A 21,800-nucleotide genomic window follows, 5' to 3' on the forward strand; every position below is an offset into this window, starting at 1 on the left:
TCCTAAGCCCAGGGAGATGTGCACCATGTAGTAAGCAGCAATCAGGGAGGACTGTTTGCAGACCTGATTCCTCCTTGTTACCTGCTGAGAAGTCAAGGTTTTCTTGTATCTGAACTATTTCAGATTCTGTGCCCTTTTCTGTTTCCAGTGGTGGTGTTTTGGGGATGCAGGGATGGGAAAGCTCTGTTTTTCTCTTCTAGTTTACCTACATTTTCCTTCCACAGTTTCAGCTCTGGGACCAGAGGTTGGGGTGGGAAGGGAGATTTCTGGAACTTTCCTCAAAAGAATGTGGGTCCTGGTAAGTGAGACTTGCAGGCCAAGGGAACAGTGGTATGCTGAGAAAATATTCTCAAGGAATATGCTCTAAGAACAAACTCAGGTTGGAAGCAAATACTTAAAAAATCATCTCTCCCCAGAACAGAATTTTTCATTTTGGCTGCACCTCAGAATCACCTGGCCAATTAGAACCTTCAATAGCTGGGCCCTGCTGGGCTTCTGAGGTAGTCACCTTGAACACCAGGGTTATGAGCTTGAAATAGTGTTAGATGCATAGAAGAATTCCACGTGCCCTGTACTCAGCTTCCTCTACTATTAACATATTAAATAACCTTGTTACATTAATCAAAATTAAAATGCTAACATTGGTGCCATACAATTTAACTGGAGGCTTGATTTGGATGTTATCTTTTTTTTTTTTTTTATTTTGTAATATCCTTTTCTGTTGCAGGATTCCAAGGTAGGATGCCAAAATGCACTTAGAGCTATTGTTTTCCTATTTACCTGACTCTGTATTTTATAGTACTTGCAAATTCATAGGGAGTTACAAAGATACGGTCCATGCACCCTTTATCTGCTTTTCCTCAGTGGTCCTATCTCACAAACTAGAATGTAGTCTCAAAGCCTGGGTTGGTGCAGATGGTACCCGGCACCTGTGTAGACCCAAGTCTAACCCACTGTCCTGTCACTACCAGGGTACCCCCTGGACTGCCACTCAGAGCCAGCTGCCCCATCCCTAAGCTCTGGCAACCATTCTTAGACTGTTCTCATCTCTGTTGTTTTGTTATTTCAAGAGTGTTTCAGGGGCTGTGCAGTGTGTGGCCCTCAGCACAGTGCCCTGGGGATTGACCCAGCTCATTGTGTCTGTAGTTTGTTCCCTTTCTTGCCAAGTGGTGTTCCATGGTGTCCTGCCCCGTCAAAGGAAGGACATCTGGGTTGTTTCCAGTGTTTGGCCTTCTCTAAATAAAGCTGCTATGAACATTCATGTACAGAGTTTGGTGTGAAGATTGGTGTTGACTCCGGGGGAAGTGCCAGGAGTGCAGTTGCCAGGTTGCTTGTCTTTTAAAGAGTCAGGCGTTTGGCTGTAGCTGTGTACAACCTTCAGTTCCTACATGAAGTATAGGAAGGATCCAATTTCTCAAATCTTCCAAATGGTCATTGTTTTTACTTCAGCTATAACATAAGTGAGATAAGTGACCACCAGAACCACTGTGGCTCTTGCCTGTTTTTTCTGATGGAATCCAGCACTATACATGAATCTGTTCATGTTTTTACTTTGGTGTCATGTCTGTGTTCTTTGCCCATTCATTTGCCCCCCCCATCCACCCACACACCTTTTTTGTCTGAGAACATCAGATTCTAAAACCCTTTGTTGGATGTTTGATTTGCAGGGATTTTAAGCCTGTAGTTTTAGCTGTAGTCTAGATCTGAAGTGTCCCCTCAGGCCTGCTCACTGAAGACTTTAATCCCTTTGAAGTGAGCCCTCTTGAGGTCACTGGGCTTGCCCTCAAAGGGGCTGTTGGGGCCTTGGCCTCTTCCTCCCTCTCCCTGATGACAGTGAGGTGAAGAGACCTCTGCCATGTTCTCCCTCCTTAGAATGTACATGGCCCAGAGGACCAAGGAACCCCAGGCTCCTCTGAGCTGCCCATCTGTTGTGTGCTCACAGTAACAGCATACTAACAGTGAGGCTGTCTTCTTATAGCAGGGTCTTATCTGGAACAAAGGTTTTTAATTGTGGTCAAATTCATTTTACCAAACTTTCTTTTCTGCTTTCAGCATATCCAGCTGTTCTAGATCTCAGAAATTATCTACCTTTCCCCCTAACAGTTTGAGTTCCTGTTCTACATGTAAGCTTGTGATCCATTTTAAATTAATATCTCCATAAATAAGGCTTGGTCACAGCTGTTTTGTAATTTATGAATATGAGCGTTCTGCCTGCATGTCTGTACGTCACGTACATCCTTAGTGCCTGCAGGGGCCAAAAGGCATCGGATCCTCCCTGGAACTGGAGCCTGGTCCTTTGGAGCAGCAGCCAGGGCTGGTGCTCTTCGCTGCCCAGCCCTCTCTAGCCCCCACAGCTGGTTTTGTGTTATTGGTGTTTAGGGTTTTGTTGTTTATAGGCTCAGGCTGGCCTCAAATTCATAAACTTGCCTTCTGTGGCTCCACCCACCCCATTCCTTGTTTAGCCTAAGGATGTCCGTTTGTTGGGTGTATTTGTGTGTGTGGGGGGGGGGATTGTTTCTGAGTTGTCTACTACATCACATTAGAGTGGATATAGCATATCCAACCTAAGCTGCAACACAAAGCAATCCTCCTGAGGCCTTCCAAGTGCTGGGATTACTGGCAGGAGCTACCATGTATGGCTCACAATTGCTTAGGGTATACATTTTCTTACAAAGTTTAGATAATCTTGTTTACATCTTTCTTGATTTTGGTAGGAACTGTGGGAAGAGCTGACAGCTTTTCATGTTGTGCCTTCTAGTGAACACACTACGTCTATGTAAACATTTTCATTTGTAGACTTCAGCAGTTTACTTTTTTTTAAGGTTTAAACTTAAAACAGTTGTACTATGTTTTTTGTACCCATAATGTTCATTGGTATTAGGGAGAAACAGATTTTTGTTTATATTGTGTCATGAGGTCTTAGACTATTAATATTAAGGTAGGTATTTATCACCCACCACCCACCAAGACTTCCTTACAGTTTGCTAGTATTTGTAGATAACCATGTCCTCAACTAATACTTGGATCCTCCTTTCAGGGCTTCTGACCTAGAACATTAGACATTAGGATTTTCAGAAAAGGTCTCACTGTGTAACCCTGGCTGGTCTAGAACTCAGTATGTTGATCAGATTGGCCTTGGACTCAGAGATAGGTCTGCCTCCTAAGTGCTGGGATTAAAGGTGTGCGCCATCATACCCAGCAGACATCAGGCCTTTTAAAAACTGTGGGTCCTGAACATGAGAGCCAAGTGCCAGGACCCTCTCCTCCCCGCTCCCTGATACATGTAAAGCATGCCTTGCATTTGGTGACATGTCGTGCTGCCCGCTGGCATGAGTGATGCACTGATCTCTGCAGTGGAGGATGACAAGGCCTTTGGTTTGGTTTTTCATGTAGCCTGATGCACTGCCTCCTCCCGGTGCCCATAAGACAACACGGCTGTGGTGGATAGTCAGTTTAATGAGAAAACAGTGTTCTGTATAAAAAGGTGGCTTTGTGTGTCATTTAAGTGTCCTCATTTCTGAGGAGTCGTCATATTGCGTAGTCCTGAATGTCTGTCTTGCCCATGGCACAGGTTGTCTAGGTGCCCACTGTGTCACAACAGGGCAGGGCCTGCCCATAAAAAGGTTTGTGCCTTTAGGAGGGAGCACTAGTCTTTCACATAGTAATGGGCAGAGAGGCTGCCAAAATGAATGTCAGCTCAGAGCTGTGTGAGGGAGGCAAAGCCTTCACCTTTTAGCCCTTTGTTCAGCCTGTGGCCTCAGTGGAGGGCCCAGCATCAACTTTCTGGCATATTAGGGGCCAGCCCCGCCAGTAGTACAAGTCTGCACCAGTGAACTGGAAACAGCTGGAAGGGGAAGGAGCGTGTGCCTGTGTGAAGTCCTCACTACACTACCAGTTGGCACGGGTCTGTGACTGTGTCCCACAGCAAGGTGCTCAACTCAGTGTTCAGGGCACAGAGCTTAGTCCAGGTGCTTTCCGCAGTACCAGGGGGCAATAGAGCCTTAGGTAAGCTAGGGCTGCGGGCCGCCGCCCCAAAAGTTGAGTGGGCCACAAGCAATCCCCAGCACCTGGCATCCTACCCTCACATAAGACGAGCAGAGCTGCCTTTTAGGTGGAACTTTCCCAGAGTACACACTAGTTCCAGTCCATCAGTCTCCAGCTTCTGGGGCAACCTGGTAGGTACTGACATCCGAGGGACCGCGACCCTGTTGTCATGCCCCTCAGCCTGCCAGAACCACCCCCAGAGTCTGGAGATGAGAGACGCCTAGAACTGCTCCATATGCTCTCAGGGTTGCTGCTGATAGGAGTGGAGTCCCTGGAGGAACTCCACCCAAAGGACAGCGTGAGCTGCACCAGTGCCTGGCACTTAGGTAGCCTGTTTCTTCTCTGTACCCTGCAGCTGCTGGCCACATCTGCATCTCGACAACAGGCCAAGGCCAGTCTCCTGATCTAAGGATTGGTAGACAGAGGCCTAGGCCCAGCTGTGGGTAGTGCCGGTCTGTTCACGTTCTGCTCTGGCCTTGGCCCTTGTCTGGACCCACTTCTTGCTTATGGTTCTGCTCCAGCCGTGACAGGGAACACGGTCTCCCTCACTGAAACCCAGGGGGCCTGTTCTACCTGTTGCCTCAGGCCTAAAGAAGCAAAGCCAGAGAGAAATCAGGACTGGAGCAGAGAACCACTTCGAGGTGGGTGGGAAAGTGGGTGTGGAATGGTAGTTAGGAGTGACCCACAGGTCAAAGTCATCAGCACCGGGTACGGGGGTGCCCCACATGGGCCTGTAGTGCTTCCCGGATACCCCGCTGCCAGTCTCGTGCCAGCTGCACTGGTGTCAGGGAGGCCTGTGAACAAGGATACTGAGTCAGTCTGTCTCTCCAGGTACTCCCCCTGACCTCAGCACAGGTGCCTGCCTGGCGACTCACCACATTCTTCATGCCCAACTTGGCTCCATAGAGCAGCAGCAGCTTCGTAGCTTTGTGGTGCCCATAGCGCACAGCCTCATGGAGTGCTGTGTCCCCTTCCTGTGGAGAGACCAGTCGGTCACTGCTATAGGCCCAATGCTGACACAGATGGCCTCCGGCCTGCCCCAGGCTGCTCACAAACACCCACCTTATCCTGTGCATTGATGTGGGCGCCACACTCAATGAGGTGCTCCAGGCAGTCGGTGTGGCCCGTGCGTACTGCTACATGGAGAGGAGTGCTCCAGATCTAGGGAGAAGTGGGGTGCAGTGCTGGATCTGGGCTGGCCATTCCACCCCACCCAAAAGGGCTGTGCCTTCTTTCAAGGGGAACATCTGTTCCCTGTTTGCTATGTCTGTCCCTAACAGATTACCACCCAAAGCAGGCAATGGCCCCTCACCTTGTCCTGTGCATTGACCTGAGCTCCCTGGTTAAGCAGCAGCTTGAGAATGTCCAGGTGTCCTCCACGGCAGGCCCAGAATACAGGCGTCCTGTCCAGCTGCACACAAAGCACCAAGGTGTTCTGACCCGCTGGGTTGCAAGGCCTAACTAGAACCTCCACATTCCCTGTCCCCTCTTTCTCACCAAGTCCCGTGCCTCTATAGCAGCCCCTGCCGCCAGCAGCTTGTTCACAAGCTGTCTGTGGCCCTTCAGACAGGCCCAGTGCAAGGCTGTGCGGTGGAGCTGGGAGGAGAAACAAAATTAGGCCAAGAGAGCAGAGCTAATCCTTAGAGCCACCTCCCCCCCCTTCTGTTCCTAGAACAGGTCGGAGTTACCCAGTGTCCCAGGCAAGGACTAGAATGTACAAGATGGCACATCCAGGTGTCAGAAATGCAATCACCCACCCTCCCTACCTTGTCATGGGCATTGGGGTCCCTTCCATCTGTCAGGTACTTGTCAATCAGGGCTTCCTGATTCTCGGCAGCTGCCTTCAGGAACGTGTCCAGGTCCACTGGCTCCAGTGGGACCTGGGGCTGCGGCTGGGTGAGCAGAACTAAGTTACTCCCCTGGCCCTCAGGCATCTGTCAGTTCTGCTTTACCAGTCTGGCCCAGCACATCAGGCCTGTTTGGTTATAGGTTTTTCAATTCTCGGGGGATAAAGAATGGGAAATGGGTGTCATACATTGATTGTTCCCATACTCTGGTTCATATGCTGAATCTTTTGAAAATAATGGTCATTGCATTTGAAATGATGTTAGAGTAGGGTAGACCCCTTTCCTGTATGACTGGTGTCCTTATGTCAAGGACATTGGATACAGGCAGGCACACAGCGCATGAGCAAAAGGTAGAGACGGGTCGTGTGTCACAGACCAGGAGGCACTAGTGCCAGCAGCCCTGAGAAGCTGAGCAGGTGAGTGGATGCTGAAGAATAGCCCTGCAGACTACACACATCTAGCTCTGAACAAACTGGAAAGGCTTGTTTGTGTGGCTAAGTCCTCAGTGGCCAGCACTTGGTTACAGCTAGCTGCCTGTGAGGCTTAATTTGGCCAGATCTAGAGTCATCTAGGAGGCAAACCCTTGGGCACATCAGTGAGAGATTCTCTAGGTTAGGCCAGCTGCTGCAAACCACTCTAAATGTGGGTAGAACCTTTTGATGGGCTGGGGTCCTAGGCTGAGGAAAAGGAGAGAGCAAGTTTAAGGAAGTGAGCACTGGGGCTGGAGAGATGGCTCAGAAGATTCAGGTCCAATTCCTAGCCCCTCTGTGTTGCTTCACAACCATCTGTACAGAGCATATGATGCTCTCCTCTGACCACCATGTACACGGTGCACATATGTACATACAGGCAAGCATTGGTACATAGTCTCTCTCTCTCCTCTCTGTCTCTCTTCTCTCTCTTCTCTCTCTCTCTCTCTCTCTCTCTCTCTCTCTCTCTCTCTCTCTCTCTCTCTCTCCCTCCCTCCCCCCTCCCCTCTCCTCTCCTCTCTCAGCTCTCTCAAGCTCCTGCTGCCATGCTTTCCCCACAGCAGTGAGCCAAAATAACCTTTAAGTTGCCAGGTGTTTTGTCGCAAGAAGCCAAGGCGCTAACGCATCACCCTATGGAAGGGACAGAAGGCTCCGCAAGCATTCCATGCAGCTCCCCATGCACTAAGTAGCTGCAGCCCTTAGATAATTCTTTCCAGGCCCCCAAGACGGGAGGCCATCTCTGCCTCTGGACACCAGCCTTCCTCACTCACCTCAACCACAGGCTCAGGTTCCCTGGGGGGGACTTTGTGTCTCAGTCGCTTTTCTCTTCGTCTTTGAAGCAAGGTTTCCAAGTCTTTCATATTGTCCAGAGTCAGTCTGGAGCTGTTAAATCTTTCCAGCTAGGACAGAAGAATGCCCAAGCCAGACATCAGTCACCGGGTAGGGTCTCAGGGCAGGCTCCTGGCTAAGACTAATCCACTGTGGCTAGCTGACAGTGGCCATGGGCTCTAGGTCCTCGTTGCTCACAGTTACCCACACTGCCCCAACCCCTTTCCAGGGCACTTACTTTCTTTTTCTTCTCTTCCTCCAACTTCAGTTTCTCCCGGGCCACGGCCTTGTGGGGTCCGAGCCTCCAGTCACTAGGCCAGCCTCCAGGATCGGGAACTCTATGTCCAAACTCCAACACTTTCCTATCAGCTCTTTCTCCACTTACCTGCAGGACAGGTAGAAGACATTAAGGAACGGGACCATTGAAGGGATGCTTGGGAATCAGTTGTGGGGCACAGCAGGATGGCTGAGATCCGACATACAAAGATCAGTTTTGAACCGGGGAGTTAGCCTGACATTTCCTGGTGGGCTGCCATGCTGGTACACACACACACACACACACACACACACACACCGTCTACAGTTTTTACCAACTGTGGCAGTGGACAAGGCCAGGGGATTTGCTGTCAGCTATCAGCAAATCACAGAGTGAAGGGAGGCTGGTGTCTGTCTATACTGGGTTCATGCCTGGGAGCTCAGACAGATGACACCTTAGCTTCCACCCTGGGCTTCTCTGCCTCGATTCCTATGGCATGTCATACTGCCACCTGACCCAAGCTTAGAGAAGAGAAGCTCCTTGGCCAAATTCCAAATCCCTGCTTTCAGCCCCTGGGTCTTAGAGAGACTATGTTTCTGTCTCTGTAAAATGGGCTCAAACCATCCCCGAGAGCTGGTCATAGGTGCTACCCAGCCAGTTCCTTAACAGCCATCCAGGGAGCTGGAGGACGGGGAGGAAGGTGCGGACTGAGGGTGAGAGAGCTGCAGAGAGCAACGGAAGACCCCGGGCTTCCCTCTAACTCAGCAGCTTCAACGCTCCTATCTCCTGGAGTGGGTCCTGCAGTCCACCTCCCAGGAGCCAGCTGGGGCCACTGTGCCCCAGTGAGCTATACGTGCCCCATGCCCTCCATGTTCTGCCACCCAAATTGACACTGCGTCACTTTCTCTCACTGCCCATGGAACACGACGAATACCACTCCTAAAGTGCCAGACCCTCCAGAACGTTCCAACCAGATGATACAGCTATACCCGTGGCTTCCAGAGTAACTCACCACTTCCTGGCTCTTTTCCACCATCCAGACAAAGGCACACCTACAAACTTGGGGGTGCAAGTCTGTGACCGAGTGCTACCCTCGCATATGTGAAGCCCCAAGATGGACCCCCAGTACCACACTCACCAAAAATAAACACAGACTCAGTAACACAAGGATTTTCCCATCTACTACCGCCCGGCTTCTTTCCCATTTGTCTTCCTTCTCTTGATACCCACTAACATGAGAACTGGGCAGGAAGGAACCACGCTGTCCCCTCAGCCAGACTTTGTTACTCTGGCCATAAAGTCTGGGTACCTGCACCCTGTCTGAGTTACTGGTGAGGACCAGTAACCCGCCTTGCGTCCTTACCAACTGCTGAATGCTGATGAAGTCCATGGTCCCCCCCTTGCTCTCCAAACGCCCAGCAAAGGGAGCACAGCGCTGAGCCCTTTTATGGGAGCGCTCTCTCTTGTGGGTGGGGAAGGACAGAGTTTGTGCCCAGGCCAGATGACTCTGGGGCTCTGTCACACTAACCAAAATACAGTCTGGGAACGTGGCCCACTGAGGGCAGGAAAAGGGGCTGTTGGAGCTGAGTCAGCAACCTCCTCAGACACCCACTACCTTGCACCTGCCACACACCCCATCTACCAAAGAGTCATTTTACCACCACATGGGCTGGGATGCCTGGGCCAGGCCCAGGGGAAACATTTCTTACTCTTCTGAGTTCAGAGCCCACTGGTGGGACCCAGCCTCAATGGAGATCGGGCTGCCTGTGCCACTGCCAAGACCAGCTTAGACCCCGGCACAAGGCAGGCATCCAGAGGACCTCAGGAAGGACAACAGAAGAGGCTGACCTAATGCCTTGGGAATTCTCCTGGACCTACATGATGAAACCAGGTTTCTCTGGCTAGTTTCAAGGCTGCCCTTCCCTCCCAGATTTGTCCCTCAGCACATGGCGTCCCTCCCAAGCCTGTCATCGGCCCTTATAGGGCTGAAGAAGCCTTGTAGGTCCACACGAGATGCTCTCTGGGCAGGAAGCATGCCCTTCAACAGGAGAAGGGAGACCCGCTCCAGGTCCCGGGCTGGAGCAATCATAACAGCCAGCCACAAAGCAAACTGTCTTCAGCCAACAAAAATCAAATTCCTAATTCTTCAGAAGCCAGAAATGCTTTTCACTCTGCTGTGCCCCAAATTCCAACTTGACCTTTGCAAGGAAATCAGATACCCAGTAAACAAGACTCCGGCATGAAGGCAACATGGACAGGGAGAACCAAATAAGCACAAGGGGAAATGTGGCTGAAGGAGGACCAGAGACCACAGAGTTACCAGAGCGCCTGTTGTCCACGTTGGCCTCATGGATTTAACAGAATTTAAGGAAATGCAACTTTTTTTTTTTCGAGACAGGGTTTCTCAGTAGCTTTGGAGCCTGTCCTGGAACTAGCTCTTGTAGACCAGGCTGGTCTCAAATTCACAGAGATCTGCCTGCCTCTGCCTCCCGAGTGCTGGGATTAAAGGCATGTGCTACCACCGCCCGGCTGAAATACAACTTCTTAAAGAAGCCCGGGTCTTTCGGTTTTTGTGTTCCCTTGTGAGGAGGGAAACATTACTCCGTGGGAAAGGAGGCCGACAAGAAAGTCGGACTAGCTCTGCTTCTACTGTCCCGTGTCTGATGAAGGTGGGCACGGTTGAGCATTATTCTAGTACTTGGGTGGGTTTGGTGGAGCACACCCTCAATCCCAGCATTTGGGGGCAGAGACAGGAGGATCTCTGTTCAAGACCAGCCTGATCTACAGAGTCAGTTCCTGGAGGCCAGGATTACGTAGAAAGACCTGTCTCAAACAGACAAACAAAGAATAAACAAACGAAATGCCTCGCACTGAGATGGCTGAAGAAAGCCGGCCTTGGGTTTAAAGTTTCGCAGTGGCTCAGATACCTGTATCCAAACCAAAAAAAAAAAAATTTTTTTTAAGGAAAATGCTAGTTTTTACCACACAGAGTTAACTGGTATTACATCTCTAGGTTAAAAAAAAAAAAAAAAAAAGAAAAAAATTACTCTTTATTTTTAAAAACAAAACTAAAGACCTATTTGATTATTCTTGCTTCTGTGGCCGGGAGCAGGTCAGTCGTGTCTCCTCTCCTCTCTCTCAGTAGGTCAGGTCTTGCACTCTCCCCTTCTCTCCCTCTCTCTCTCTTTCTCTCACAAACACACAGTCTCACACTGTAGCTCAGGCTAGCCTCAAGCTTGTAATTCTGCCTAAGCTCCTGAGTCCTGCGATTATGTGTTAGCTGCCATGCTAGGCACTCTCTTTTAAATATACACTATATTTTAATGCATCTCTTGTTCTGTCAGTGCTGGGGAACTCAGGGCCTTGGGCCCTAATGCACGCACAGTTTGTAAATGAGTCTGTAAATAGACACCTCTGTAATCAAGAATGAATCTTCCTATGTTGTTACAAAGAAGTCAAAATTATTGGCTCTGCTCACTTAAAGAGGTATTGCTAAATTGCTGTCTATGGTATGTGCCCTAGTTTCCATGACCAGAAGCCAAACAACTTAAGGCAAGTGACAGTACAAAAGAAAATGTTAATATACATATATAAAGCATATTTCATACACGTTTCTCTCTATATATGCATATAACCAAAGCAAAGGCTCGATACTCAAAGTTCCAACACTCAAGATGTTGGGGCCAGAGAATGGCTCCAGATTGAAGGAAGGCTAGCCTAGACTACACAGCAAGAACAAAACCATGTCAAAGAGGAAGGTCAGGGACAGGTGTGTAGTCTCACTAGTAAGCAGTGCAGACCAAACAAAAAAGCAATTATAATTACATGGTTTTTTGGAGACAGGGTTTCTGTAGCTCTGGCTGGCCTAGAGCTCCAAGAGATCTTCCTACCTTGGGTGCCATGACTAAAAGTGTGTGCAACCACACCTGGCACAGCTACACTCTGTACAAACCAGACTTCTAGAACTGAAACTCTGGAATAAAAGCCAGTATCAGCCAGACTTTGGGACTGGCCACCGTTTCTCCACATTGTGTTAGGGATTGAATGGTAGGGCTTTTGCATGTCACTGAGCAACAGCCCCTTTTTACCTTCTGAGACGGGGTCTATGCTGCCCAGGCTGGCCTCAGCCTCCTGAGCAGCTGATAGGCCAGGCCCAGCAACGAACACTCTCCTGTGCTGCTTGTGGTGCCGCGCGTACTCACCGGAGAGCACAACCTCCTCAGACATCCAGGAACCCTGAGGTAGGCCTATTCTAGTCACTTTCATCTCACAGACAGGGAGGCTGAGGAACAGGCAGGTAAAAAGAGAAAACTGCACCAAGCTCATTTGGCTAGAAAGCAGCTGCTGTTAGACACTGTATTTTCTTCTAATACTTCAAAGTTTTGCATTTTTATATTTAGGACTCTATCTGGAAATTTATCTTTTTTTTTTTTTTTTTTTTTTTTTTTTTTTTTTTTTTTTTTTTTTTTTTTTAAAAGTTTTTTTTTTTAATTAATTAATTTATTTATTATGTATACAACATTCTGCCTCCATGTATGCCCACATGCCAGAAGAAGGCACCAGATCTCATTACAGATGGCTGTCAGCCACTATGTGGTTGCTGGAAATTGAACTCAGGACCTCTGGAAGAGCAGCCAGTGCTCTTAACCGCTGAGCCATCTCTCCAGCCCCCTGGAAATTTATCTTTGTCTGTGGAATGATGTCAAGATATAAGCTTTATTTCCATCCAAATGGATAGCTGTTTCTACAAGGACTAACTTATATGATCACCTGTCCAGGCTCACAGTCGTCAGCCCTCCCAAGCCTTCCTACTAGCTCCCGCACCAGCTAGACAGGGGCTCTTCCGGGCAGTCTGGCCCTGGTCCCATCAGGCAGCATGATGCTGAGCAAGGCAGGGTGTGGAGAGCTGTCTGTGTACCCTTCAAGGGCAGCCAGAGAGGGGAGGCGGAGCCTCAACTGGCCAGCAGGTCCCTCAGGCCACTGTTGCAGGGCAGCAGGTCACATGCTAGGCGTGCTTTGCGATCCCGGACAGCCTTCAGAGCTGGGCTGTGTTGTAACAGGAGGGAGCAGATGTCCTCGTGACCCTTCTCGGCAGCCTGTGGGGGGAGAGAGAGAGAGAGAGAGAGAGAGAGAGAGAGAGAGAGAGAGAGAGAGAGAGAGAGAGAGAGAGAGAGAGAGAGAGAGAGAGGGAGAGAGAGAGAGGCCTGAATCAAAACATGCTCCCGAGCTGGGCCCTACACTTTCTTCCTTCCCTTTCGGGGACCTGTTTAAGAATGTGTCCTGGAAACAGGCGCCTCCAATGTCTAAGTTCCCACCAAAACACCATGCCTTATACACAGATTTGTGGAGCACCTGGGCAGTCTGGGTAGCTAGTCATTGTTAGTTCTGGTTCTAGTTCAGCTGCTCTGGAACTTTCTGTGTGTACCGGACTAGCTTTGAGCTTCTGGCAGTCCTCCCCCACCTTCCAAGTGCTGGAGTTACAGCTACTGAGCAGCCATGTTTGGGCTTTTGTGCATGTCGGGCAAGCACTCCACCACTGAGCTACAACCCCGCTTTTTACCATTTGAGACAAGGTTGCTCCTGTTTCTGTCCTGTTTTTTAAAGATAGTTTCACTATGTAGCCCTGGCTGACCTGAAGTTCACTATGCTCACTATGTACACCAGGCTATAGGTATTTACTGCTATCTGCCTGCCTGTGCCTCCTACATGCTGGAATTAAAGGTGTGTGCCATCATGCCTGATCTTCTTTTTCTTTTCTTTTCTTTTCTTTTCCTCTCTCTCTCTCTCTCTCTCTCTCTCTCTCTCTCTCTCGTGACTTTTTGAGATAGTGTCTCACTGTGTTGCTCAAACTAGCCTCAAACTCACGATTCTCCTTCCTTGGCCTCCTGGGGTGCTTTTCCACCCACCTCACCCCTGCCCCCCAGCTTAGCAGTTGCCCATAACCCCAGCACTGAAGCGAGTTCAGACAAGAGGCTCTCTGGGGCTTGTTGGCGTCCAGCCTAGCTGAGAGAACTTGAGCCCCATGTTCAGGAAGAGACGCCTATCTCAGAGGAAAAGTTAGGGGCTGACAGAGCAGAACACCCAGTGCTGACTTCTGGTCCCTGTACAGGCACGTGCATCTGCACGCGGATGTGTGTGTACACTCACAGATACGTGAACACAAAGAAATCATGTTTTAAATTATGTGCATGTGGGGGGGTATGTGCAGGTGCCTGCAAAAGTCAAAAGAGGGCAGCAGATTTCCTGGCTGGAGTTACAGGGTGTTGTGAGCTGGGGACTGAACTTAAATCCTCAGCAAGAACAGTATATACACTCTTGGGCTGGAGAGGCTCAGAGGTTAAGCCCACTGGCTGCTCTTCCAGAGGCCCTGAGTTCAATTCCTAGCAACCACATGGTGGCTCACAGCCATCTATATTGAGATCTAGTGCCCTCTTCTGGCATGCAGGCAGAACACTGTATACATAATAAATAAATACATCTTTTTATCTTTTTTGCCTCTGCTTCCTGAGTGCTGGGATTAAAAAAAAATAGTACACATTCTTAACCACTGAGCCACCACCCCTTTAGTCTCCACAAATTAGTAAATTAAGTTTTGGGTTTTTTTTTGTTTTGTTTTGTTTTGTTTTTTCTAAAGACAGGGTTTCTCTTTGTAACAGCCCGGGCTGTCCTGTAACTTACCCTGTAGACCAGGCTGGCCTCGAACTCACAGAGATCTGCCTGCCTCCTGAGTGCTGGGATTAAAGGCACGCACCACTATTAGGAAGTATTTTTAAAAAAACAAAAGACGCCGGGCGGTGGTGGCGCACACCTTTAATCCCAGCATTTGGGAGGCAGAAGCAGGTGGATCTCTGTGAGTTTGAGGCCAGCCTGGTCTATAAGAGCTAGTTTCAGGACAGGCTCCAAAGCTACAGAGAAACCCTGTCTTAAAAAACAAAAACAAAAAACCCCAAAAAACAAACAAACAAAAAGACTCGTGCTTCTACACCTGTCAAGGATTTAACAAAACCCAACATGCAGCTGTTCACTGCGCACCTGTGGTGTGTCCAAAGGCTGCACACTCCACAGAAGCCAGCTCCAGCTGCTGCTTCTGGTGAGCCAGACCTCAAAGAGAATCTCGAGCTGAACAGGTATCTTAATAAGGTTTCTAGTGCTACGATAAAACTCCATGACCAAATGTGACTTGGGGAGGAAAGGCTTTATTCCGGTGCTGGTTGTTGCTCATCATGAAGGGAAGTTGGGGCAGGAACCTGGAGGCAGAAACTGAAGCAGAAGCTATGGAGGGATGCTGCTTACTGACTTGCTCCTCACGGCTTGCTCAGCCTGCTTGCTTCTTCTCCTTCTCCCTCTCCCCCTCCTTCTCCTCCTCCTTCTTCGAAGCAAGGTTTCTTTGTGTAACCCTGACTATCCTGGAACTTGCTGTATAGACCAGGCTGGCCTCAAACTCAGAGACTCACCTGCTTCTGCCTCCCAAGTGCTTGATTTAAATGCACGCACTTCCATGCGTGGCTTTTTAAAATATGTCTTTACTTTTTATTTTATGTGTGTGTATTTTGCTTGCAGCTAGAGAGCCAGATTCACTGGAACTAGAGTCACAGATGGTTTGGGCCACCTTGTGGGTCCTGGGAATTGAACCTGGGTCCTCTGTAAGAGCATCCAGTGTTCTTAACTACTGAGTTATCTCTCCAGCTCCTGGCCTGCTTTCTTATACTACCCAGGACAACCTGCCCAGGGATGGCCTGGCCCTGGTGAGGTGAGCCCCTTAGTGAGATGAGCCCAACCGCTTCAATCATTCATCAAGATAATGCACTACAGATTTGCCCACACCTTGATCTTATGCAGGCACTTCCTCAGCTGACAGCCACTCTTCCCAAGTGAGTCTCATTCATGTCAAGGTAACAAAACTAACCAACATGCCAGGAGCCACGAAGCCAAGGGCAGGGCACGAACAGCCGAGAATGTCTGGGGACCAGGAAGGTTCTACAGAATTGCTATATACACTATAGTCCAGAAAGAAAGGTAGAAATACGGTCTATGACAACTGGGAGGGGAAAAAGCTGGATGGGTTGGGGCAGGCTTAGGATCAATTCTCAAAAGACAAGGGCAGGGGGCTGGAGAGATAGCTCAGTGGTTAAGAGCATTGCCTGCTCTTCCAAAGGTCCTGAGTTCAATTCCCGGCAACCACATGGTGGCTCACAGCCATCTGTAAAGAGGTCTGGTGCCCTCTTCTGGCCTGCAGGCATACATGCAGACAGAATATTGTATACATAATAAATAAATAAATATTAAGAAAGTATGAAAAAAAAAACAGGTTAAAAAAAAGACAAGGGCAGCCAGCAGGACTGATGGCCACAAGTTTGAGAAGAGCCTGATCTGCTACAGTTCCAGGTTAGCCGATGCCACAGAGTAAACCCTGGTGGGAAGGGGAGAGAGGGAGGGAGAGAGGGAGGAAGGGAGAACCTGGTTCAAGAGAGGGGGCGGCGAGTGGAAGGCTTCCATTGGAAAGTTGTTTGTGACACACAGCAATAGTGAGTGCAAGAGGATGGAAAAGCCGAGCGGAGCCTGAGCGCTGAGGACGGTACTGAGGCCAGCAGGAGCTGAACCCAGGTGGCTTTGTGGGATAGCTCCTTGGACTTGGGAAAAGCAAGCCTGAGGCGGGGGGAATCCCATGGAAGGCAGGGTTTGATGGAACTCTTTCAAAGTCACAGCACTGGTAGAAAATCAGAGCTGGGGCAAGGAAGGATTCTATCTATAAATATATACATAAATCACATCTCTAAGATGCATGCGTGGATTGAACAAATAGTTCAGTGGTAAAGGACTTGCCCAGCAATCCCCAGCAAGAAAGAGAGAGAGAGAGAGAGAGAGAGAGAGAGAGAGAGAGAGAGAGAGAGGAAGAAAACAAGCGAGTGAGCAAGCAAGCGAGGGAGCGATTGGAAAAGTGGAAGCCTGGAGGAAGAGCCTAGAGTACTGAGTCCCAAAAATGATCATCCTGCCTATGACCTATGGTAGAGAGGTCAAGTAGTACTGGTTTCAAAAAGCTGATTACATGGGAGTGCCTTCACAACTCGCCACTGGGGAGAGAGAACGAACTCACACACAGGAGAACGGCTAGAAAAGTACTTTCCTAAGGTGCTGACAGGTGAGCACCGAGACCCCAGGTGGCTTCTCTCTCTCTCTCTCTCTCTCTCTCTCTCTCTCTCTCTCTCTCTTTTTTTTTTTTTTTTTTTTGGTTTTTCGAGACAGGGTTTCCCTGTAGTTTCTAAAGCCTGTCCTGGAACTAGCTCTTGTAGACCAGGCTGGCCTCGAACTCAGAGATCCGCCTGCCTCTGCCTCCCGAGTGCTGGGATTAAACGCGTGCACCACCACTGCCCGGCCCAGGTGGCTTCTCTTCCCTACGCTTTTCTGTTTTCTGCAATGAGCACTGTAATCTTGGTCATCAACTGGGTGGGACTTAGAATCTCCTAGGAGGTGTGAGGGCATTTCTAGAGACCTTTAAGCTCCTGGTTGAGCGCCTGCATTCATTTCAGGACCTGCTGTAATCCCAGCAGGAAGAGGCAGGAGGATCAGGGTCATCCCACACACAGCAAGTCTGAGGCTAATCTGGATTATGGGAGCCTATTTCAAAAAAACTTTAAAGCAAAGTGAGGTGGCACGCCTCAGTTCTCGGGGGTAGAAACAGGAATGACTTCAAGGACAGCCAGGGCCAGAGTGAACCCTTGATCTCTGTTTCCTGACTATAGATGCAGTGTGGGTACAAGATGGCTCAGAAGGTAGAGGAAGTCACTTGCCACCAAACCTGTCAATATCAGTTTGATCCCTTGGTCCCATGTGTGGAAGGAGAGAACTGACTTCTGAAAGTTGCCCTCTGATTGCATCATGTTCCCCACGCAAATATAGACATCACGCGGCCAGCTGCTCACGCTCCTCACCTCCTACTGCTGTTGTATAGTTGCCAGGATGGACTGTATCCCCTACCTTGACATGGGTGTGGTAGCGCACTGCCTTTAATCCCAGCAGCTGGAAGGCAGAGGCCTGTGGATGTTTGTGAGTTCAAGGCCAGCCTGGTCTACGTAGTAAGGTCTAGGACAGTCAGGACTACATAGAGAGACTCTGTCTCCAAAAAAAAAAAAAAAAAAAAAAAAGAAAAAGAAAGGAAAAAAAGAAAGAATTTTGTCACAGGAAAGCAATGAGAAAAGTAACTAATACATGAATAAGATTAAGGAAAAGAAGGTACGACAGAGACAGGGACATACCTTATGTAGGCTGGTCATGCCATCATCATCAACCAGCCGAGGATTGGACCCATGGGAAAGCAGCAGTCGTGCAATTTCCGTGTGCCCACAGTAGCTGGCCCGGTGCAAGGCTGTGGCACCCCCGTGGGTCTGGGCGTCACACTTTGCTCCACTTTCCAGCAGAAACTGGCAAACAGCATAGTGCCCATTGCGACTAGCATAGTGCTGCAGGGGGCAGAGACTGAAGTCAGACAGCAAAGTCCTGGCGGGTGACAGGGGCACTGGGATGGTAAAGGCACTTGCTGTCCAGCAAGGGGCGGACCTGGAACCAGCTCAGAGACACTGTGCTCTTCCACTAATTAAAATACCCAGCTGCTCATGACGCTGCCAAAATAAAAAGGGGAGGGTGGCTAAGGATACAGTGTAGGTGGAAGAGTGCTTAGCATCATGGTGGCATAAGCCAGTGTCTGTAATCCCAGCAGGAAGAAGCAGGAGGATCAGGGTCATCCCACACACAGCAAGTTTGAGGCTAATCTGGGTTATATGAGCCTATTTCAAAAGACAAAACAACAAACTTTAAAGCGAGGTGAGGTAGCATGCCTGTAACCTCAGTACTAGGGGTGGGGGAGACAGGAATGACTTCAAGGACAGCCTGGGCCAGAGTGAACCCTTACAAAAACAAAAAACCCAAGAGCCAGTGAGATGACTCAGTGGCTAAAAGTACTTACTACCAAGTCTGGTGACCTAAGTTCTATCCCCAGAACTCAGTGCAAGGGATGGAACAACTCCCAAAAGTTGTCCTCTGACCTCCATACATGCCCTGTGACAAGCCCATGCCTACTCACAGGCTTGCACATGTGCGCACACGCGCGCACACACACACACACACCACACACGCCCTGTGACAAGCCCATGCCTACTCACAGGCTTGCACATGTGCGCACACGTGCACACACACACACACCACACATACATACCCCACACACCAGGCTTGCACATTAACACACACACTGCGGGCTTGCACATTCACATACACACACACACACACACACACACATACATACCCCACACACCAGGCTTGCACATTAACACACACACTGTGGGCTTGCACATTCATACATACACACGCACACCAGTAACAAGAACCAACAGAACAAACACTGCAGGGCTTTGCTGGAAGTAAAGGGGAAGAGAGCAGGCAGCCCAGAGTCAAAGCCCGTCCCGTAGCTCACCAGCGCAGTGTAGCCGGCAGAGTCGGGCTGGCTAGGGTCCGTGGCCTTCTGGATGAAATGTTTCACTCGGCCCAGGTCTCCATTCAGGGCTGCCGACCAGATTCCTGCAGAAAGCCAATCAAAGCACTCAGCAGGGCCGCAGGATGGGATTTTTCTTTGTTTAAGCACTAGGGGAGGCAGAGGCAGGCAGATCTCTGTGAGTTCAAGGCCAGCCTGGTCTACAGAGCTGGTTCCAGGACAGCCAGGGCTACAAAGAGAAACCCTGTGTTAAACAAACAAACAAACAAGAAGCTGATCAGGGACTGGTGAGATGGCTCAGCAGGTCAAGTACCTGCCATCAAGCCTGACTACCCCAATTCAACCCCCTATACCTACACGGTAGGAGAGAACTGACTCTCGCCAGTGTCCTCTGACCTCCGAACTCATACCCAGATGCCCCACACACCCTAAGTTTAAAAATAAATAAAATTATTGAAATAAGATAACCACGAATAGGTTGACCAATACTACACACCCAGGTGATGAGAGAATTAATTAGTGGCTTGGAATTCAGTTACAATGCAGCATAAAATGATGGGGAAAAGAAGAGGTGAAGAAACTTGGAAAAAACCATGTACCAGCATATCACAGACAGATATGCTGGATGTAACCGGTGCCATGTCCTTGCAGGGCTCCAGGAATTTGACCTTTCTGGCAAGGGAGCCCAGACACTGCATACACAGAAGCTAGGACTGGGACTGGCTGAGAACTGCACAACCCAGAAGCTCAGCGTGTTTATTATATACAGCTGAACAGCTAACCAGGTTACTGTGTTCAACAAAAAGGCGGGGTTATTATATACAGCTGAACAAGGAGGCAGGGTTATTCTACACATCTGAACAAGGAGGCGAGGTTATTCTACACAGCTGAATAAGGAGGTGGGGTCAGTCAGCCCTACATAGTGAGACACTGTCTAGGGAGTAGGAGTAGGAGAGGTGGGAATGGGGAGATGGACAGACCAACAAAACAGAATACACACACCCCCAATAACTGAACTAAAAACTAAAAAAACAAATGAATTAAAAACTAAAATAACATGATTTACAGAAAATATTCACACAATAGGTGAGCATCCGTATCGCATGTGGGAAATTAATAAAAGAATAAGCAAACAAAGTAACAGCAGGTGATACACAAACTATTTCTTTTTTCACTTTTAGTTTTTGGGATCAAGTGTCTCACTATGTATCCCTGCTCTGTCTCGCTTTGACCTTGTAGCCCTCCTGCCTCAGTCTCTGAGTCAGTCCAAACTGCTATAAGGAGAGCACATGGCTACTGTAACAGAATAAGCTGGAGGGGAAGGGCCCTGCTTTGAACAGGACAAGGTTTCTTTCTTTAACAGAGACAGGGCTGACGTGTTGAGCCAGGTCATCTTCTCTTGTGGGGAGCTGGCCTGTGCACGTCAGGATCGCTGTGGCACACAAAAAAGTCTCTAGATCTTTACTGGGCATAACTGTCCCTAGGGAAGAACTCGGTAAGGCATAAGGACGGTTTCTCTGAAGAAGTGTCATAGAACTGAGAGCTCTCAGTCTGAAATTTGCAAGAAGACTGGCTAGCAAGCAAAATGAATGATGTTAATCAGCCAAAGGTCTTGCATATTTGAGACACCAAAGGGCACCACTGCAAAGGGTACAGAAACAGAGCTTTGTAGGTCACAAGAGAGAACTCGGTTTGAGGAACTAAAAGCAGTAGGGAGGGCTGGAGAGAGAGCTCCACAAAGCAGGCAGCTCTCTCTGCAGAGCACCTGGGGCGGTTCCCAGCACCCAGCTCACAACCATCTGTAAGTGCATCTCCAGGGAATCTGATGCCCTCTTCTGGCCTCCATGGGCACCAGGCACACGTTGTACACAGAAATAATTCTGACAAACGCACATAAATGATCTTTAAATTTTAAAAAAGTAAATGTAATAATCTCATTTGTTATTTTTCCAATGGGGAGGAGAACACACTGGACGAGGGCGTGAGAGGAAGGGAGAGGCCCTATTATATATATATCCCCAGCCCAAAGATGGCAGTTGCTGAGATAAAAGGTTCTGGTTAAGAAGTACGGCGGCGACGGTCAGGTATGACGCAGTAGCGTCTACCCTACCTTGCTATAGCTGCACAAGCTACCTGTGCCCGGGGATAACATAGTTCATAAGACAGAGGTTGCTGGCACGGAGAACAGAGACCATTGCTGCCAGCAAGATCTCTGTATAAGCTGGGACAAAACAGTCAGATCCTTGCGCTTCGCACGTAAAGATGCAGTCACCTGTTTCGAAATCACTGTAATAGCTACAACACGTACACTCACACTGGAGAGCAGCTCCCCTGACCTCTCAGGCGGACACAATCAACTAGCTGTAGATTCTGTCCCTGGCTCTTCTGTCCCCCGAGCAGACTGTCTCCTAGCTAGGTTGGTCTCCAGACCCAGTTCGGACACCAATGCCTCAGTTTACCCGTCCGCACTCGAATCGATGCGGCCGAAGGGCTTCCTGCCAAGCCCGGAAGCTCCAAACTCTGTTCGCGGCCTCTTTGGTTCACGTCCCGGGGGCTGGGACTGGGAATTGCCTGCCGCCAGCCACGCGGCCGCCTCACCCTTCTCACCCCTCTCAAAGTCCATCTCCTCCAGCGTCTGCTGTACCCCGGGCACCGCACCGGGGTGCGAACAACAGGAGCTGTCCGAGCACGGTTGCGGCGCCGCCATCTCGGCTGCCGGGTTTGCAGCCGGGCTCCCCTACGAAGTGCCCACCCCTCCGTCCCAAGATGACCACTTGGAGTCCGTAGTTGACCTCCGAGTCCCGCCCTCTCACCTGAATCGACCAATCCGACGCTTAGATCTTAGTTTAGCAACCAATGACAGTAGCGAGGCG

General features: G+C 49.4%; 2 protein-coding genes across 4 annotated transcripts; both read right to left on the reverse strand.

The window, feature by feature from the left end:
* Positions 1-9: 9 nt before the first annotated feature.
* On the reverse strand, positions 10-12,492 carry Ankrd23 (ankyrin repeat domain 23). Of its 2 annotated transcripts, none has more exons than XM_042055681.1 (9): positions 12,364-12,492; positions 7,428-7,574; positions 7,132-7,260; positions 5,811-5,936; positions 5,542-5,640; positions 5,357-5,455; positions 5,107-5,205; positions 4,920-5,018; positions 10-4,838 (listed from the first exon to the last, which is right to left on the reverse strand). In XM_042055681.1, exons 3-9 carry the CDS (start codon positions 7,219-7,221, stop codon positions 4,743-4,745), a joined length of 708 nt encoding a protein of 235 aa, XP_041911615.1. In that variant the 5' UTR covers positions 7,222-7,260; positions 7,428-7,574; positions 12,364-12,492; the 3' UTR covers positions 10-4,742. The 2 variants fall into 2 exon arrangements, with proteins under 2 accessions (XP_041911615.1, XP_038198425.1); XM_038342497.1 differs by having other exon boundaries at positions 12,216-12,366.
* On the reverse strand, positions 12,143-21,669 carry Ankrd39 (ankyrin repeat domain 39). Of its 2 annotated transcripts, none has more exons than XM_038342499.1 (4): positions 21,535-21,669; positions 18,910-19,013; positions 17,699-17,902; positions 12,143-12,541 (listed from the first exon to the last, which is right to left on the reverse strand). In XM_038342499.1, exons 1-4 carry the CDS (start codon positions 21,632-21,634, stop codon positions 12,398-12,400), a joined length of 552 nt encoding a protein of 183 aa, XP_038198427.1. In that variant the 5' UTR covers positions 21,635-21,669; the 3' UTR covers positions 12,143-12,397. The 2 variants fall into 2 exon arrangements, with proteins under 2 accessions (XP_038198427.1, XP_038198426.1); XM_038342498.1 differs by having other exon boundaries at positions 21,526-21,669.
* Positions 21,670-21,800: the final 131 nt, after the last annotated feature.

The sequence above is a fragment of the Arvicola amphibius genome, chromosome 9 (genome assembly GCF_903992535.2).
Source record: "Arvicola amphibius chromosome 9, mArvAmp1.2, whole genome shotgun sequence".
NCBI classification, from domain to species: Eukaryota; Metazoa; Chordata; class Mammalia; order Rodentia; family Cricetidae; genus Arvicola; species Arvicola amphibius.

What these genes read in the sequence shown, in the direction of transcription:
- Ankrd23 (XM_042055681.1), bottom strand. Translation starts at nt 7,221, where the DNA reads ATGAAAGACTTGGAAACCTTGCTTCAAAGACGAAGAGAAAAGCGACTG. An exon ending in AACCTGAGCCTGTGGTTGAG is followed by an intron (nt 5,937 to 7,131) that starts GTGAGTGAGGAA and finishes CTGCTCACCCAG; the next exon opens with CCGCAGCCCCAGGTCCCACT. An exon ending in CTATAGAGGCACGGGACTTG is followed by an intron (nt 5,456 to 5,541) that starts GTGAGAAAGAGG and finishes CTTTGTGTGCAG; the next exon opens with CTGGACAGGACGCCTGTATT.
- Ankrd39 (XM_038342498.1), bottom strand. Translation starts at nt 21,634, where the DNA reads ATGGCGGCGCCGCAACCGTGCTCGGACAGCTCCTGTTGTTCGCACCCC. An exon ending in CTTTGAGAGGGGTGAGAAGG is followed by an intron (nt 19,014 to 21,525) that starts GTGAGGCGGCCG and finishes GGCTTTCTGCAG; the next exon opens with GAATCTGGTCGGCAGCCCTG. An exon ending in CTGCCGGCTACACTGCGCTG is followed by an intron (nt 17,903 to 18,909) that starts GTGAGCTACGGG and finishes TGCCCCCTGCAG; the next exon opens with CACTATGCTAGTCGCAATGG.